This window comes from Tiliqua scincoides, unplaced genomic scaffold, assembly GCF_035046505.1.
Source record: "Tiliqua scincoides isolate rTilSci1 unplaced genomic scaffold, rTilSci1.hap2 HAP2_SCAFFOLD_114, whole genome shotgun sequence".
In the NCBI taxonomy this organism is placed as follows: Eukaryota; Metazoa; Chordata; class Lepidosauria; order Squamata; family Scincidae; genus Tiliqua; species Tiliqua scincoides.
This window is the reverse complement of record NW_027101366.1, coordinates 20581-33552: the sequence shown is the minus strand read 5'-3', so window position 1 is coordinate 33552 and position 12972 is coordinate 20581. Positions and strand designations below refer to the sequence as shown.

At 49.1% G+C, this 12972-nt stretch overlaps 1 protein-coding gene and 2 pseudogenes across 3 annotated transcripts in view; 2 read left to right on the top strand and 1 right to left on the bottom strand.

The window, feature by feature from the left end:
- LOC136635868 (phospholipid-transporting ATPase IG-like) overlaps window positions 1-12972 on the bottom strand; it is a 59609-nt gene that overhangs the window by 29790 nt on the left and 16847 nt on the right. For all 3 annotated transcript variants that reach the window (XM_066610975.1, XM_066610977.1, XM_066610978.1), the window contains exons 11-19: window positions 11437-11587; window positions 11126-11323; window positions 7137-7277; window positions 6097-6254; window positions 4151-4222; window positions 3334-3407; window positions 1801-1904; window positions 1506-1687; window positions 650-901 (exon numbers count right to left, since the gene is read on the bottom strand). In XM_066610975.1, the coding sequence (XP_066467072.1) occupies window positions 650-901; window positions 1506-1687; window positions 1801-1904; window positions 3334-3407; window positions 4151-4222; window positions 6097-6254; window positions 7137-7277; window positions 11126-11323; window positions 11437-11587 (1332 nt within the window). The remainder of the gene's footprint in view (window positions 1-649; window positions 902-1505; window positions 1688-1800; window positions 1905-3333; window positions 3408-4150; window positions 4223-6096; window positions 6255-7136; window positions 7278-11125; window positions 11324-11436; window positions 11588-12972) is intronic.
- LOC136635869 (5S ribosomal RNA) lies at window positions 2353-2469 on the top strand (annotated as a pseudogene).
- On the top strand, window positions 2499-2621 carry LOC136635872 (5S ribosomal RNA; annotated as a pseudogene).

The window sequence follows — 12972 nt, the reverse complement described above, 5'->3', positions numbered from 1 at the left end:
GCACACCAGATAACAAGAGACCTGCATCCTGGTGCCCTCCCTTGCATCTGGCATTCTGACATAACCCATTTCTAAAATCAGGAGGTTGCGCGTACACATCATGGCTTGTACCCCATAATGGATTTTTCCTCCAGAAACTTGTCCAATCCCCTTTTAAAGGCGTCTAGGCTAGACGCCATCATCACATTCTGTGGAAGGAGTTCCACAGACGGACCACACGCTGAGTAAAGAAATATTTTCTTTTGTCTGTTCTAACTCTCCCAACACTCAATTTGAGTGGATGTCCCCTGGTTCTGGTGTTACATGAGAGTGTAAAGAGCATCTCCCTATCCACTCTGTCCATCCCCTGCATAATTTTGTATGCCTCAATCATGTCTCCCCTCAGGCGCCTCTTCTAGGCTGAAGAGGCCCAAACGCCGTAGCCTTTCCTCATAAGGAAGGTGCCCCAGCCCCGCAATCATCTTAGTCGCTCTCTTTTGCACCTTTTCCATTCCCACTATGTCTTGAGGGGAAGGTTGGAATCTTATCGTTGCTGAGCGGTGCCAACAGGAGCCTACCCTTTCTTCCTGCAACCAACAGTTGCCTTGTGCAACTGAGAGCACGTGCACGCCCCAAAGGGCAAGCAAGCAGGCTCCTCTGAAACGCTCACCCTTTCATGCCCCGGGGCATGTCGCTCAGCTTTTTATGGTACTCCCGCAGCAGCTCGTGCAGCCGGGGTTCCTTCCCGTCATCCTCTCCCACGGTCCTCGTCGTCAGCTGCAGCAATTCAGTGCCAGTCTGGAAAAGCCGGCAGGAGTAGCACGTGGCCTGGGCAGTCTCCAGCTTGTCCCCGGTCAGCACCCAGATCTTCATGCCCGCGGCGTGCAAGGCCTCAATGGTCTCTGCTGCGGAATCTTGGAGGCTGCGGGGTAGACAGGCTTTAAGCTTAGCAAACAGAAGAGCCAATGTAAGAAAAAACAGTGCTGAATCACTAGGAAAAGGCAGCTGGGATCAGCAAGATGGCTTACATCCGGTTGGCCGCAGCTACCAAGTCCACTTTCAGGAGCCCCTTTGGCAGGCATGGACCATCATCCTTCTCTGGTCTTTCAGTGCAAGGAGGGCTCCTTGTGTGACCAGCGTCCTGGCAGTTCCGCCCACCGGCCAGAACTGGATTGGGGCATGCACGCTGGATTCCCTCCTGTTGACAGTCTGAAGCCCACTGCAAGCACTCCCTTGGGGAAAGCTGGCACTGCTTTCAGTGCCTTTGCCAACACGCTTCATAAAACGCAGGCCATGTGCTTGTACTCCAAAGCAGATTAGTGGGAACGCGTTGCGTTCGTTTCAGATCTTGGGGGTTCTGCTTTCCTCTGAAAGCCTCTTAAGTGATTCCACCCTCCCCCCTCCACCATAAAGCTCAAGTCCGGGCTACGGTTTGGGAACGAGGCTCCAAGCTGGGCTCCATTCTCCCACTGCAAACAGATTATTTAGCCTGCACTGCGCTTGAGGAGCCCCCCGCCCGGCTTCACCTGTCCTCCACAGCGGTGGACCCGATCAAATGCATGCCGGTTTCAATCTCATCAAACACCAAGCCCATCTTGGCTTCTCGGTCCTGCAAGGCCATGGTGGCTTCCTTAATTTTCCAGTCCATGGCCTGGAAGTCGGCTGCCGAGATCTCCTTGTAGGCCACGCAAAGAGTCCGATAACCGTCCTGGAGGGAGCGAGCAAACGCAGACAAGGTTTTCAACCGAACGACCGGCCACAGTTGGGCGACGTGGATCTACAGATCGCACCCAGCGCCCAGGTTTGCGTCCGCTCACTTACCAAGGCATTATGGTCCACGTGTGCTTTTGTTCTCTGCACTTCACTTGCGGGGACCCTTGGATAAATAGCAGAGTCTGCTCCTTTGCAGAACAGGTATATCCTTTCTAAAAAAAAAAAAAACCCAGGCATGCAACTCTTAAAACACTTGAGAGAATTAATCAGTTGTCGCTGGCAAGGTGGGGATAGAAACGGGTGGGGGGGGCTTCAACTAACCCCATGGTATTGACCTTTAAGGCCCTTCGGGGTTTGGGTCTATCTGAGGAACTGCCCTCTCCCATACATTCCAGCCCACTCCTCTGAAGGGGCTCTCCTTCAAGTGTCGCCTCTCAAGTTAGAGGGGTGGCGGCTTGGTGGTGAGTCTTCTTAGTAATGGCACCGTAATTATAGAACTCACTTACAGGGGTACTAAAAACCACCCTCTTCCTCATGGCTTTTTTGCAAGGTTCCCTGGACTAATTTGTCTCCCACGCCCCCACTCCCACGGCTCAACAATGTGTGTTGGGTTTTGTTTTGTATTGCCTTGTTTTGATGTTTTAGTGTTTAATGTTAAAATGCAGCAACTGTTACCCTGCACATGCCCAATCTCGTCTGATCTCGGAAGCTAAGCAGGGTCAGGCCTGGTTAGTACTTGGATGGGAGACCGCCTGGGAATACCGGGTGTTGTAGGCTTATACCATAGTCTTTCGAGACTGAAGGTTGCCAGCCATCTCCCTATACTGAACACTACCTCCCGATCTTGTCTGATCTCGGAAGCTAAGCAGGGTCAGGCCTGGTTAGTACTTGGATGGGAGACCGCCTGGGAATACCGGGTGCTGTAGGCTTATATACCATGATCTCGGAAGCTAAGCAGGGTCAGGCCTCGTTAGTACTTGGATGGGAGACCGCCTGGGAATACCGGGTGCTGTAGGCTTATATACCATGATCTCGGACGCTAAGCAGGGTCAGGCCTCGTTAGTACTTGGATGGGAGACCGCCTGGGAATACCGGGTGCTATAGGCTTATATACCAAGATCTCGGAAGCTAAGCAGGGTCAGGCCTGGTTAGTACTTGGATGGGTGACCGCCTGGGAATATCGGGTGCTGTAGGCTTATATCATGATCTCGGAAGCTAAGCAGGGTCAGGCCTGGTTAGTATTTGGATGGGAGACCGCCTGGGAATACCGGGTGCTGTAGGCTTATATCATGATCTCGGAAGCTAAGCAGGGTCAGGCCTGGTTAGTATTTGGATGGGTGACCGCCTGGGAATACCAGGTGCTGTAGGCTTATATCATGATCTCGGAAGCTAAGCAGGGTCAGGCCTGGTTAGTATTTGGATGGGAGACCGCCTGGGAATACCGGGTGCTGTAGGCTTATACCATAGTCTTTCGAGACTGAAGGTTGCCAGCCATTGTTTTAATGCTCTGTTTTGATTTTTTTTTACTTATTGTTGTGATACATTATACATTTATGATGGAGCTTTGTAAGCCACCTCAGGCATTTGCTCTGGCATGGAAAAGGCGGGATATAAATTTCTCAAATGCATAAATAAACTAACCATCTCCATCCTTCACTATGACACTCATCCGGCGACGGATACAATCAAAATCCAGAACGTGAAGCAGTTCATACCTTTTTAAGACAAAAAAGGGGACAGAGGGCTCAGGGTATGCGGGCACGCGCACCCAACCACATTACCGCAGCCCAAACCCTATGAAAGGAAATCAATGCCAACAAGAGTTGGGAAGCTAGTTTTCTGTAGGTCGCAGAGTCTGTTCTCCAGTAAAAAACAGCCACTGGTCCGCTCTCCATTGCTAGGACATCTAAAACTTGAGTCAGACAACTGAGCAACATAGCCTCACGTTATCCAAGCTGATTGAAGGCAGCCCTGCAGGAGTCATTCCCAGTCCTGTGTGGCCAGGGATTGAACCCGGGACCTTCTACACGCAAAGCAGGGGCTTGATCACTGAGCTATAACTTCACCCCCAAAATTGTCTGAGCCAAAGCAAACACTGCAAGGCAAGGACTCTGCAACAGGTGCAGCCAAAATACTTTGGAGATGTCAAGCGGGAGCTGGAAGTCACACAGGAGAAGTGTCTTGGAAAACAGATGCAAGACATGAGCCCGGCTTGGTCTGCACTCGGTTTGAGAAATTTGCAATGAGTACATACAGTGTGTGTACATTCCCTGTAACAGAACTGGCCTTAATGATCCATGGCCTAATCCCTGCTGGAGGCAGGAACCCAGGAAAGAGTCAGCAAGGACTCTGGCACCATCTTTACTTCAACACCCAGCAGTTCCAACCCCGCCCTTTAGTAAAAGGTTTCTTTGAATAAAAAGGACCTTCTTGACGTAACACTATCATCGGGGCCTACCTTTCAATTTGATGCTGTTGGTTCCGTACCTGCCTGATGTTCTGTTCTTGTCCTAGAAAAGTGAAACCATACCTGTCAATGAACAAAAAGGACAGAAGGGCGTTGAAAATAAAAAAAAAAAAACCACACACACACACACACACCCCCATACCGCACCACTTGTTTGAGGATTTAAAGCAGATTTAAAGCCCACCACCTATTGCAGGGGCAGGTTCAAGAAACCAGTGGATGCCTTCATTTTGTTTCTGCTTCTAGGACAGAGCAGCAATTTTCAACTACTGTGCTGTGGGTGTTTGGGGAAAAAAAATTGTTGAAAAACTGGCTCAGTTTCAAGGGTCACTGTCTATAGCAGGGGTGCCCAAACCCCGGGGGCCACTTGCAGCCCTCGTCGACTCCTAATCTGGCCCACGGGGAGCCCCCAGACTCCAATGAGCCTCTGGCTCTCCGGAGACTTGCTGGAGCCCGTGCTGGCCCAATGCAACTGCTCTCAACCTGAGGACAACTGTTCAACCTCTTGCGTGAGCTGTGGAATGAGGGCTTCCTCCACTGCTTGCTGTTTTGCATCAGCTGCAGTGAAGTGCAAGGCCTTTTATAGGCCTTGAGCTATTGCAAGACCGTCATTCATTCATATAAGTTCCATCTCTAATATATTCATTTATGCAAATTTATTCAAATTTAAAACATAAATTCTCTCTTTTCCTGGCTCCTGACACAGTGTCGGAGAGATGATGTGGCCCTCCTGCCAAAAAGTTTGGGCTCCCCGGTCTACAGTCATAAAGTGCCTGTCCCTCTTCCTCCTCCGGCTCTGACAATTCATTACAACAGACGGTTGCCCTAAACACAGAGCCGCAGAACCTGGAAGAGTCTCCTGGAAGGTGTAAGTGACATCACAAAAGGCAGAGACCATAGAGAGGACTGGAGAGGTCAGCGTGCCATGAGAATTTAAAAAAAATTGAAAATTGCTGGGATCGAAAGTACTAATAGCTAACTCAGGTCGCCAAATGTATAGGAGTAGCAATGCCATGGTGAGGAAAGGTCCATTCCCTGAACAGCTTGGTCAAGGGAGGACCTAGCTCCAGAAAAGTTGGCACCTGCCCCCCCCCCATGTGGACAAGAAGACTCCCTCTACATGTAGTTTGGCTATCCTGCAGTGTTGCTATTGCTCCCACCCCAAGCTGGAACATGTAGAGGCTTCTGTCCCAGTGATTCACCTCCAGGGCACAAAGAGGCACTTGGGTGCTATATGTAAACATGCCAAGATAAGCCTTTATGAAAAATCTGGACCAACAAGGGAGGTCCCATCAAGCAGCAGCATCGTGCCTGGGGAAAGTTACATATAACAGCCAACTCCAGATTTAAGAAACTTCTCTCCCTCTCCCTCCGGCGTTCCTTAACTGTTCAGGAATGAGGGCGAAGGGAATGCAGTAAGAAAACAGGCCCAAAGGCTGATATATCAGCACAGAAGACTCCAAGACAGTAGCATAGCTGGGTGGGGGAGGCACAGTATTTTAGGTGCTGCAACACAGTGTAAACGCCCCCCCTGGCTTGCCAACGGAGCCTGCGTTCCAGGCAGCGGCAGTAACACATTGGGTGGTCTTGGCAAGATCAGAAATGGCACGCCATGTCCAGAGGACCCATGTCACGTGCTAACCAGGAGGGTAGCCCTTTCTCTTGGAAGAGGGGCCATTTCATTTGCTATCCCCTCCTTGGTCCAGTGACCTCTGGTACTGCAGGACTCGGTCAAAGCCCACTGAAGCCAATCACTGGACTTCCCAGTAACCACAAAACATCTGTGGGTCAAGTTTAGTAGTTGGTTCTACTGTTCAGTGTTGGGTTGATCCCCGTGGAAGTATTTGTAGCCACAAAGAACCTTTGCCGGCCATTCAATTAAAAAAAGGGGAGCAGCAAAGAAACGAAGAGAGGTTTGCTTTGGGAAGCCTCCTTACTTTTTAGCTCCTTGCAGCAGAGCGACTTCATCTGGAGAAGAGGAGACGTAGCTCTCCTTCTGGCCTAGAAAGAACTTTCCTTGGTCAACCTCATCGAACCGTCGGACCTGAACGGTGTGGCAGAGGCACAGGGCACGCAGGAAGAGTTGCTCTCGACTCTGCAAAAGGGACGTCAGAAAGGACAAGGAGTGCATTAGCAGGTGGGGGGGCATCTTCCAGGCTAAGAGGGTAGGAGATTCAGGGTCAATCCACACAGCTACTTCTAGCTAGAGAGCAACCAGGTTTCTGTGTCTATTGTGCCTACAGAACTATGGCTACAATGCTGAGTTGATTAAAAAAAAAATCAATTAAAGAAAGGTACCCCCAATCCTGCAGATTTTTAGAAGGAAGGCACCTTCTTAGAACTGGCATTCCTCCTTCCCTCTCACGGGAATGCCTCTTCTTAGAAAAAGAGGCAGGCAAGAGTTCTGATCCCCAACTTCTGATCAGCAAACTGTTTACCTGGAGGGCTATTGTGTTTGAGGTAGTGGGCCAGTGTCTCAGTTCCCACCCCCAAAAGCAGTTTTCTAGAAAGCCTGGTGGTCACCAGCCCCAGGTTCAACTTATCAATTTTGCCCCTAAGCGGCAACAGAGAGATGCTTTTTTTTTTTGAGGGAGGGGGAAGAGATATCCAGCTGCTGATCACCCCTTTAAGACACAACCAGGCCCATGCATTCCCCCCCCCAAGGCACACCACCGGCTGGGCACACATGTGGTTCCCATGATATGCCTGACCCATGGTTGTCTTTCTGGTGGACTGGCCACCAGCCACCCACGCTCATCACAGCCAAAAAAGTGAAAGCTTAAATGCTCCAGGGTTAGGACAAAATGCGATCGCTAGCTACATTTTAAGCCTCTGTTCCCCATTGCCCTCCTAAGAACACTGGGGGCCCCCAAGACCTGGCAATCTCTGGGGTCTTTTAAATTCTAGAACTCAGGTCAATGCCAAGAAAATTCCCGTTTCCTGCCTGAAACCATCAGCATCTCCCGGGCAGCTTTACCTCGTCCGCTTTCCTGTCGCCCTTCCACCCATCGACCTCTGAAACGGCCCCGCTGTACTTGTAGCCGTCAATGCTACACTCAATGAATTCCATGCTGTTCTCGGTCAGAGTCCCCGTTTTATCCGAGAAGACGTACTCCACCTGAAAACAGAAAGGGGTTGAGCCTGTTGCTTGGCAGGACGGTATCTTCTGGTCCGTGGTTACTTTTTATTTTTGCACCGAAGATAAATCATTTCCTTGTTACTGGACACACAGCATCGAATAAGCAGTGGTGCACTGCAATTCTGATACCTGTGCTCTTATTAAATAAAACTTTAGGGAACGGCAGAACAGGCTATGTTCTTGCACCCGTGTTTCTGCCTTGCCTTTCTTCTGATCATGGTGCCTCGAGAAGGCCTCTGGGATGCTCGATTCTCTGGCTGTTTATGACACTTTCAGCTGGCCTGAAGCAAGACCCAGGTGTCGCTCTGCCAGTTTATCGTAAGTGTTAAGCTTTGGTCAGCTCTAATCCACCCAAAGATACTGCTGCTTAAGCCAAGGTCACAGGTCCTCTTTCTTGTGACTAAGATATTCGTCCACGTTGAAAGGAACGGGCTGTTGACCGATCGGCACAGGTGGGAGAAAAAGGTTTCGTTCATTCATGGATTTCAGCATTTTTCAGTTACAAGTGCAGAAAGTGGTATTATATATTTTTATCCAATATTTAAAAGAATCATAATTATAATATAAAAGTTAACTAGGTAGGTGATATAGTTGGTATAGTCAGTAGCTGCAGCTAGTCAGTACCCCTAAACCCGCTCCCAATAAATAAATAAAGACCAAATTGTCTTATTTTTTTTCACCTTTTGGCATGTGTGTATGTTTTACAAAAATGAGAAGTGCAGAAAGTGATATTATGGGTTTTTATTTCACTATTACCATTTTCATCCACCTCTACTAATCGGATTTCCTTGGTCTGGTTAAGTGAGTAGTGAGAATCTTGGGAAAAGACGCTTTTCTGGGCCTCTGGGCAGAAAAGTGGGCTAGGCAGTCAAAAATATCCCCAGTGAAGGAAATTAAAAGTAGGACATGAGCAAAAACAACCGATATTACTCCTTCTGGTATTACTACTTCTTGTGGCAAGGTGTTCCACAGTCTACCCAGCGTGTAATTAGTCTGTGGAACTCCTTAACACAGGAAGTGGTGATGGCATCTTGCCTCGATGCCTCTAAGAGGGAATTGGACAAATTTCTGGAGGAAAAGTTCATCACGGGTTACAAGCCATGGTAGGTATATGCAAGCCCCTGGTTTTAGAGGTAGGCTGCCTCTGACTGCCAGATGCAGGGGAGGGCACCAGGATGCAGGTTGTGTCTGTTGTCTTGTGTGCTCCCTGGGGCATTTGGTGGGCCACTGTGAGATACAGGAAGCTGGACTACATGGGCCTTTGACCTGATCCAGCGGGGCTCTTCTTATGTTCTTCCCATGCTCATGTCCTATCTCTTCCTCCAAAAAGTTTGGGGAGGGGGCAGGCACCCTTTTGTCCTCACAACCAACCTGCGAGGTAGGCAAGGTCGAAAGATGGTGACTGGGTTCAAGGTCACCCAGTCAAGCATCTCAGCTGGCACGTCTCCATATGTAAATGCAACAGTTCGTTAACTGCAACTAAAAGCCTCCCCCTTCGTTCTGTGGCCTGCACGGCATGTTCTAATTTAAGAAGGGAAAAAAATAACCTGAAACCAAAACTCAAGCGTTTCAGAGTTCCAGTGGCAGCCCTCTAAAAGAACAGAAATTGCACAGTCTGCTCACGTTTCAGTCATCCCTACTTTATAAGGAAATGGTGACGGCATCGACCTGATGGAGCATTAAGCGGTTTAAAAATTAAACGCGTTTTCCTCCTCAGAAATGTCAAATTGTCACAGGACATGACCACATTTGTTCTGTACTGCTGGTTTTATTGCTGCTGGTCTTATTGTTATTACCTGTTTTATTGTATAGTTTTATGCATTTGTATGTATTTTAAAGTGCTGTTAAGCAGCCTTGGGTGCCCTTCGGGGAGAAAGGTGGATTACAAATCCAATAAATAAATAATAAATAAATTTGCCTTCAACTTATATGTGGAGGACAGAGCCAAGGGTGGACATTTGAGGCTCCAACCCCCACCCCTTGATGTCACAGACACCCCTCGTTTGCTTTTAGGGTGTCAGCTAGGTGGCCCATTTCACCCAGGGTCCACCCATTGTTGATCCTACAACGAAACCCTGTGTGCCTGCGTGTGGGGTGGCCTGCTACACTGTCCGCGCATTTTTTTTTTTAAATTAAAAGCAGAACCGCTCAGAGGATAGCTTGACGCACACTGCACAGATTCAAAGCCTGACGTTTCACTGCATGGCAACGAACATGAAAATCCCGCTTAGCGAGGGCTAATTATAGCACCCAGCACTCAGGAGCCCCAAAGGATCAATCTTGAGCACTAATACATATTTAAAGAGCAAACCAAAAAAAAAGAAAAATCATCCTGTGTTGAAAGGAACACGAGAACCTGGCAGTCTCAGGTTTTACGGAGGCTGGGAAATCAACTCCTCCACCGCCGATTGGCTTAACGGTCTCCGACAGCAGTGATGTCGACAGCAACACAGACGTCCATGCTCCATCAGCTTCATCCCAATTGTTCTACAACCAAGCTGAGCTCTCAGCTGACTTTTAGTTAAATGCGCATTCCTAGTTGTGCTGCTCTCACGAAGGAAAGTAGAGACAAACACAGGGCCCACGTGAAAAGGGAATGAGATAGTAAATCGGGGCAGTGAGCTGCCACAAAGATTCGGGGTTGGTGGGCGCCAGATGCATCTGGGATTCACTTCCAAGAAGATCTAACCCTGTTAAAGATTTGCCAGCAATTGAATCCTAGCAAAGCACAGGCCGCAATAAGAAGTATATAGACAGCTAGTCAATAAACGGCAAACACTTCAGTAGGGCTTTGCTGGTCACTGCTTCAGCATGACAGAACTCCCCCCCCCCCATGGACATTTTGGACACCTACTTCTCCTCCTCCATTTCAAAGGGGTTGGAAGACTTTAACTTGACTCTACTGAAGCCTTATTTCTGAGACTGCAGAGATCTCCCTGCTGTCCAGAGTATTTAATTTGTTTTTGTTCTCTAAACCGTTTTGAGCCCCGGAAAACTGCTACCAAAAAAAAAAATTCATTCTAAACAAAACAAAGAATTACGCACAGCCTGTTGGTGTGAATACCAGAATCTGGCCCATCAGTTCTGCCAGTAGCGTTAAGGATTTGAAAAAGCTAACGGACTGTTTTGTGGGATGTTTTAATCACACCACCTTTTTATTCCATCCCTCCTCCAAAGAACTTAAGAAAAAAGAAGGGGGGCTGTGTCCTTATCTGCACAACAACCCTGTGAAGTAAGTTAGGCTGCAAGAGAGAGTGGCCCAAGAGGAGGCTGGATAGGTCTATGAATGGCTGTTAGTCGGGGTGGCTATTTGGGTTCAATAGCAGTCTACCCCTGAATGCCATCTGTTAGGAAGCAACAGTGAGAGAGGGCTGCCACCTTTGTGCCTTGCTCAGTGGTGTATCTGCGGGGCATGGGATCGATTACCCTGGGTACGACACCTTGGGGGGTTGTCAGGGTGTGCCATTCAGAGGCCTTCTGAGGTCTCCTCACGCCTCAGACCACCCTGGTCTCTTCCGGGTGGCGTTCTAAGCACCTGGCCCTGGGGGTTTCACCCCCGGATGCCAGATCCCTTAACTATGCCACTGGTCCTGCTATCGATATCCCAGAGGCAGCTGGTGACCCCCTCTGGAAAAAAAACAGAATGCCGGACTCGATGGACCTTTGATCTGATCCAACTGGACGGACCTTATACAGAGCATGTGCTTTGAAAAGGAGCATCGCCTAACACTTCAAGTGCACAATGTAGTCGCACATGTATCTTAGAATGGCTTCTTCACCACTTAAGCTGGGAAAGGGATTGTGAGGAGGGGGAGGGCTTTTCTAACCTGGCCAAGCTCTTCGTTGAGGTCAGAGGTGTTCACCAAGGCCCCTTCCTTCCTTGCCTCGTCGTACATCTCTCTGTCCCAGGTGATGAAGAAGGAGCCCAAGAACTTCTGCATCTCCACCGTCACGTACATGGAGACGGGGATGATGAAGTTGAACAAGACCATGAAGGACAGGAAATCTGTGAACATGTTTAAGAGCTAAAAAGGAGAAGAAAGAATCACTGCGCCACCATCCACGTTCTCCTTTGACCGTTCGCAAGGGCGGGAGGATAAGGGCAACGGGAGAGGCAAACCTCAAAGCTCAGCAGTACCTTGAAAGTTTCTCTCTCCCTTTGGGTCTTCTGGTTGTACCAGGGCTCGTTGTTGTGTGGGACACTCTGCCAGATGTACTTCAGGGTAGTGCACACGGCGGCCTTGCTCAGGAGAATGCACAAGTAGACAACCAGGAAAGCATTGATCGACCTAGAAAGTCGAACGCGGTCAGAAGCAAAACAACAACAACAAATAACAAAAAAACTGCAGCCGTTTTAACATCGAGTAAAGAAGCATAAAGTGTTTCTTGACAAAAGGGGAGCAAGAGAGAATCCCAGATTTGGAGGCCCCATTTATGAGGTCACGTCTAACCCTCCTTGCATTAAACCAGGGGTGCCCAAACCCCGGCCCTGGGGCCACATGCAGCCCTCGAGGCCTCTCAATGTGGCCCTCAGGGAGCCCCCAGTCCCCAATGAGCCTCTGGCCCTCCGGAGATTAGTTGGAGCCTGCACTGGCCTGATGCAACTGCTTTCAGCATGAGGGCGACTGTTTGACCTCTCGTGTGGGATGTGGACTCCCCTCCACTGCTTGCTGTTTCACGTCTGTGATGCAGTAGCAGCAGCAAAGGAAAGGCCAGCCTTGCTTTGTGCAAGGCCTTTTATAGGCCTTGAGCTATCGCAAGACCTTCATTCATTCATATAAGTTCATCTTTAATATATTCATTTATGTAAACTTATGTAAATTTATTCAAATTTAAAATGTAAATTATTTATTTATTTCCCCGGCCCCCCGACGCAGTGTCAGAGAGATGATGTGGCCCTCCTGCCAAAAACTTTGGACACCCCTGCATTAAACTTACAGAGTGCACCAAGACTGAGACAAGCAGTTCGCACTTTTTCATTTATTTATTTTTAAGTAGACAAGTTACAGTGGGCCCTTGGTATCTACAGGGGAACCAGTTCCACGAACCCCCATGGATAATAAAATCCACAGGGGTCCAGGGTCACGGGGTTCAGGACTCACCTGGGGCCAGGCCGTCCAGAGGTCGCACCGGCCTCCCAGTGTCTCCAGAATGCCTCTCAGACATAACCAGAAGTCACTTGCAGTTCATGTCCACAACTTCTGGTCACATTTGGGAGGTGTTCTGAGGCTGGGGGGAGGAGGCGGAAGCAGCAGGCCGAAGTTCACCTTCCCCAGCCTCAGAACACCTCCTGAACAGAAGCCAGTTGGATCCAGGAGCCCCTCTGAGCCAGGGCAGAGCGTCCACACTCAAATCAGTGGATGTTCATCCAAGGATAAAGATGGCCAACTGTACTTGCAAAACTGGCAATAAGAGTCCAGAAACGGCAGGGCTGATGCAACTTCTCAAGAGCATTCACAGCACTTCAGATGCATTCGCCTGCAGTCACTTTTACAACAGTTTTGTAAGGTAGGCCGGTTTTATGACTCTCATATTGCAGATGGGGGAAACCAAGGCTAAGGAAACTGGATAAAGTTGTAGACAAAGAGGTATTTGAGACAGAGGCTTCCTGGCTCATGGTACGAGCCGGCAAGCCACACTAGTTAGACGGAGAGTCATCTGGAATGGATCACCC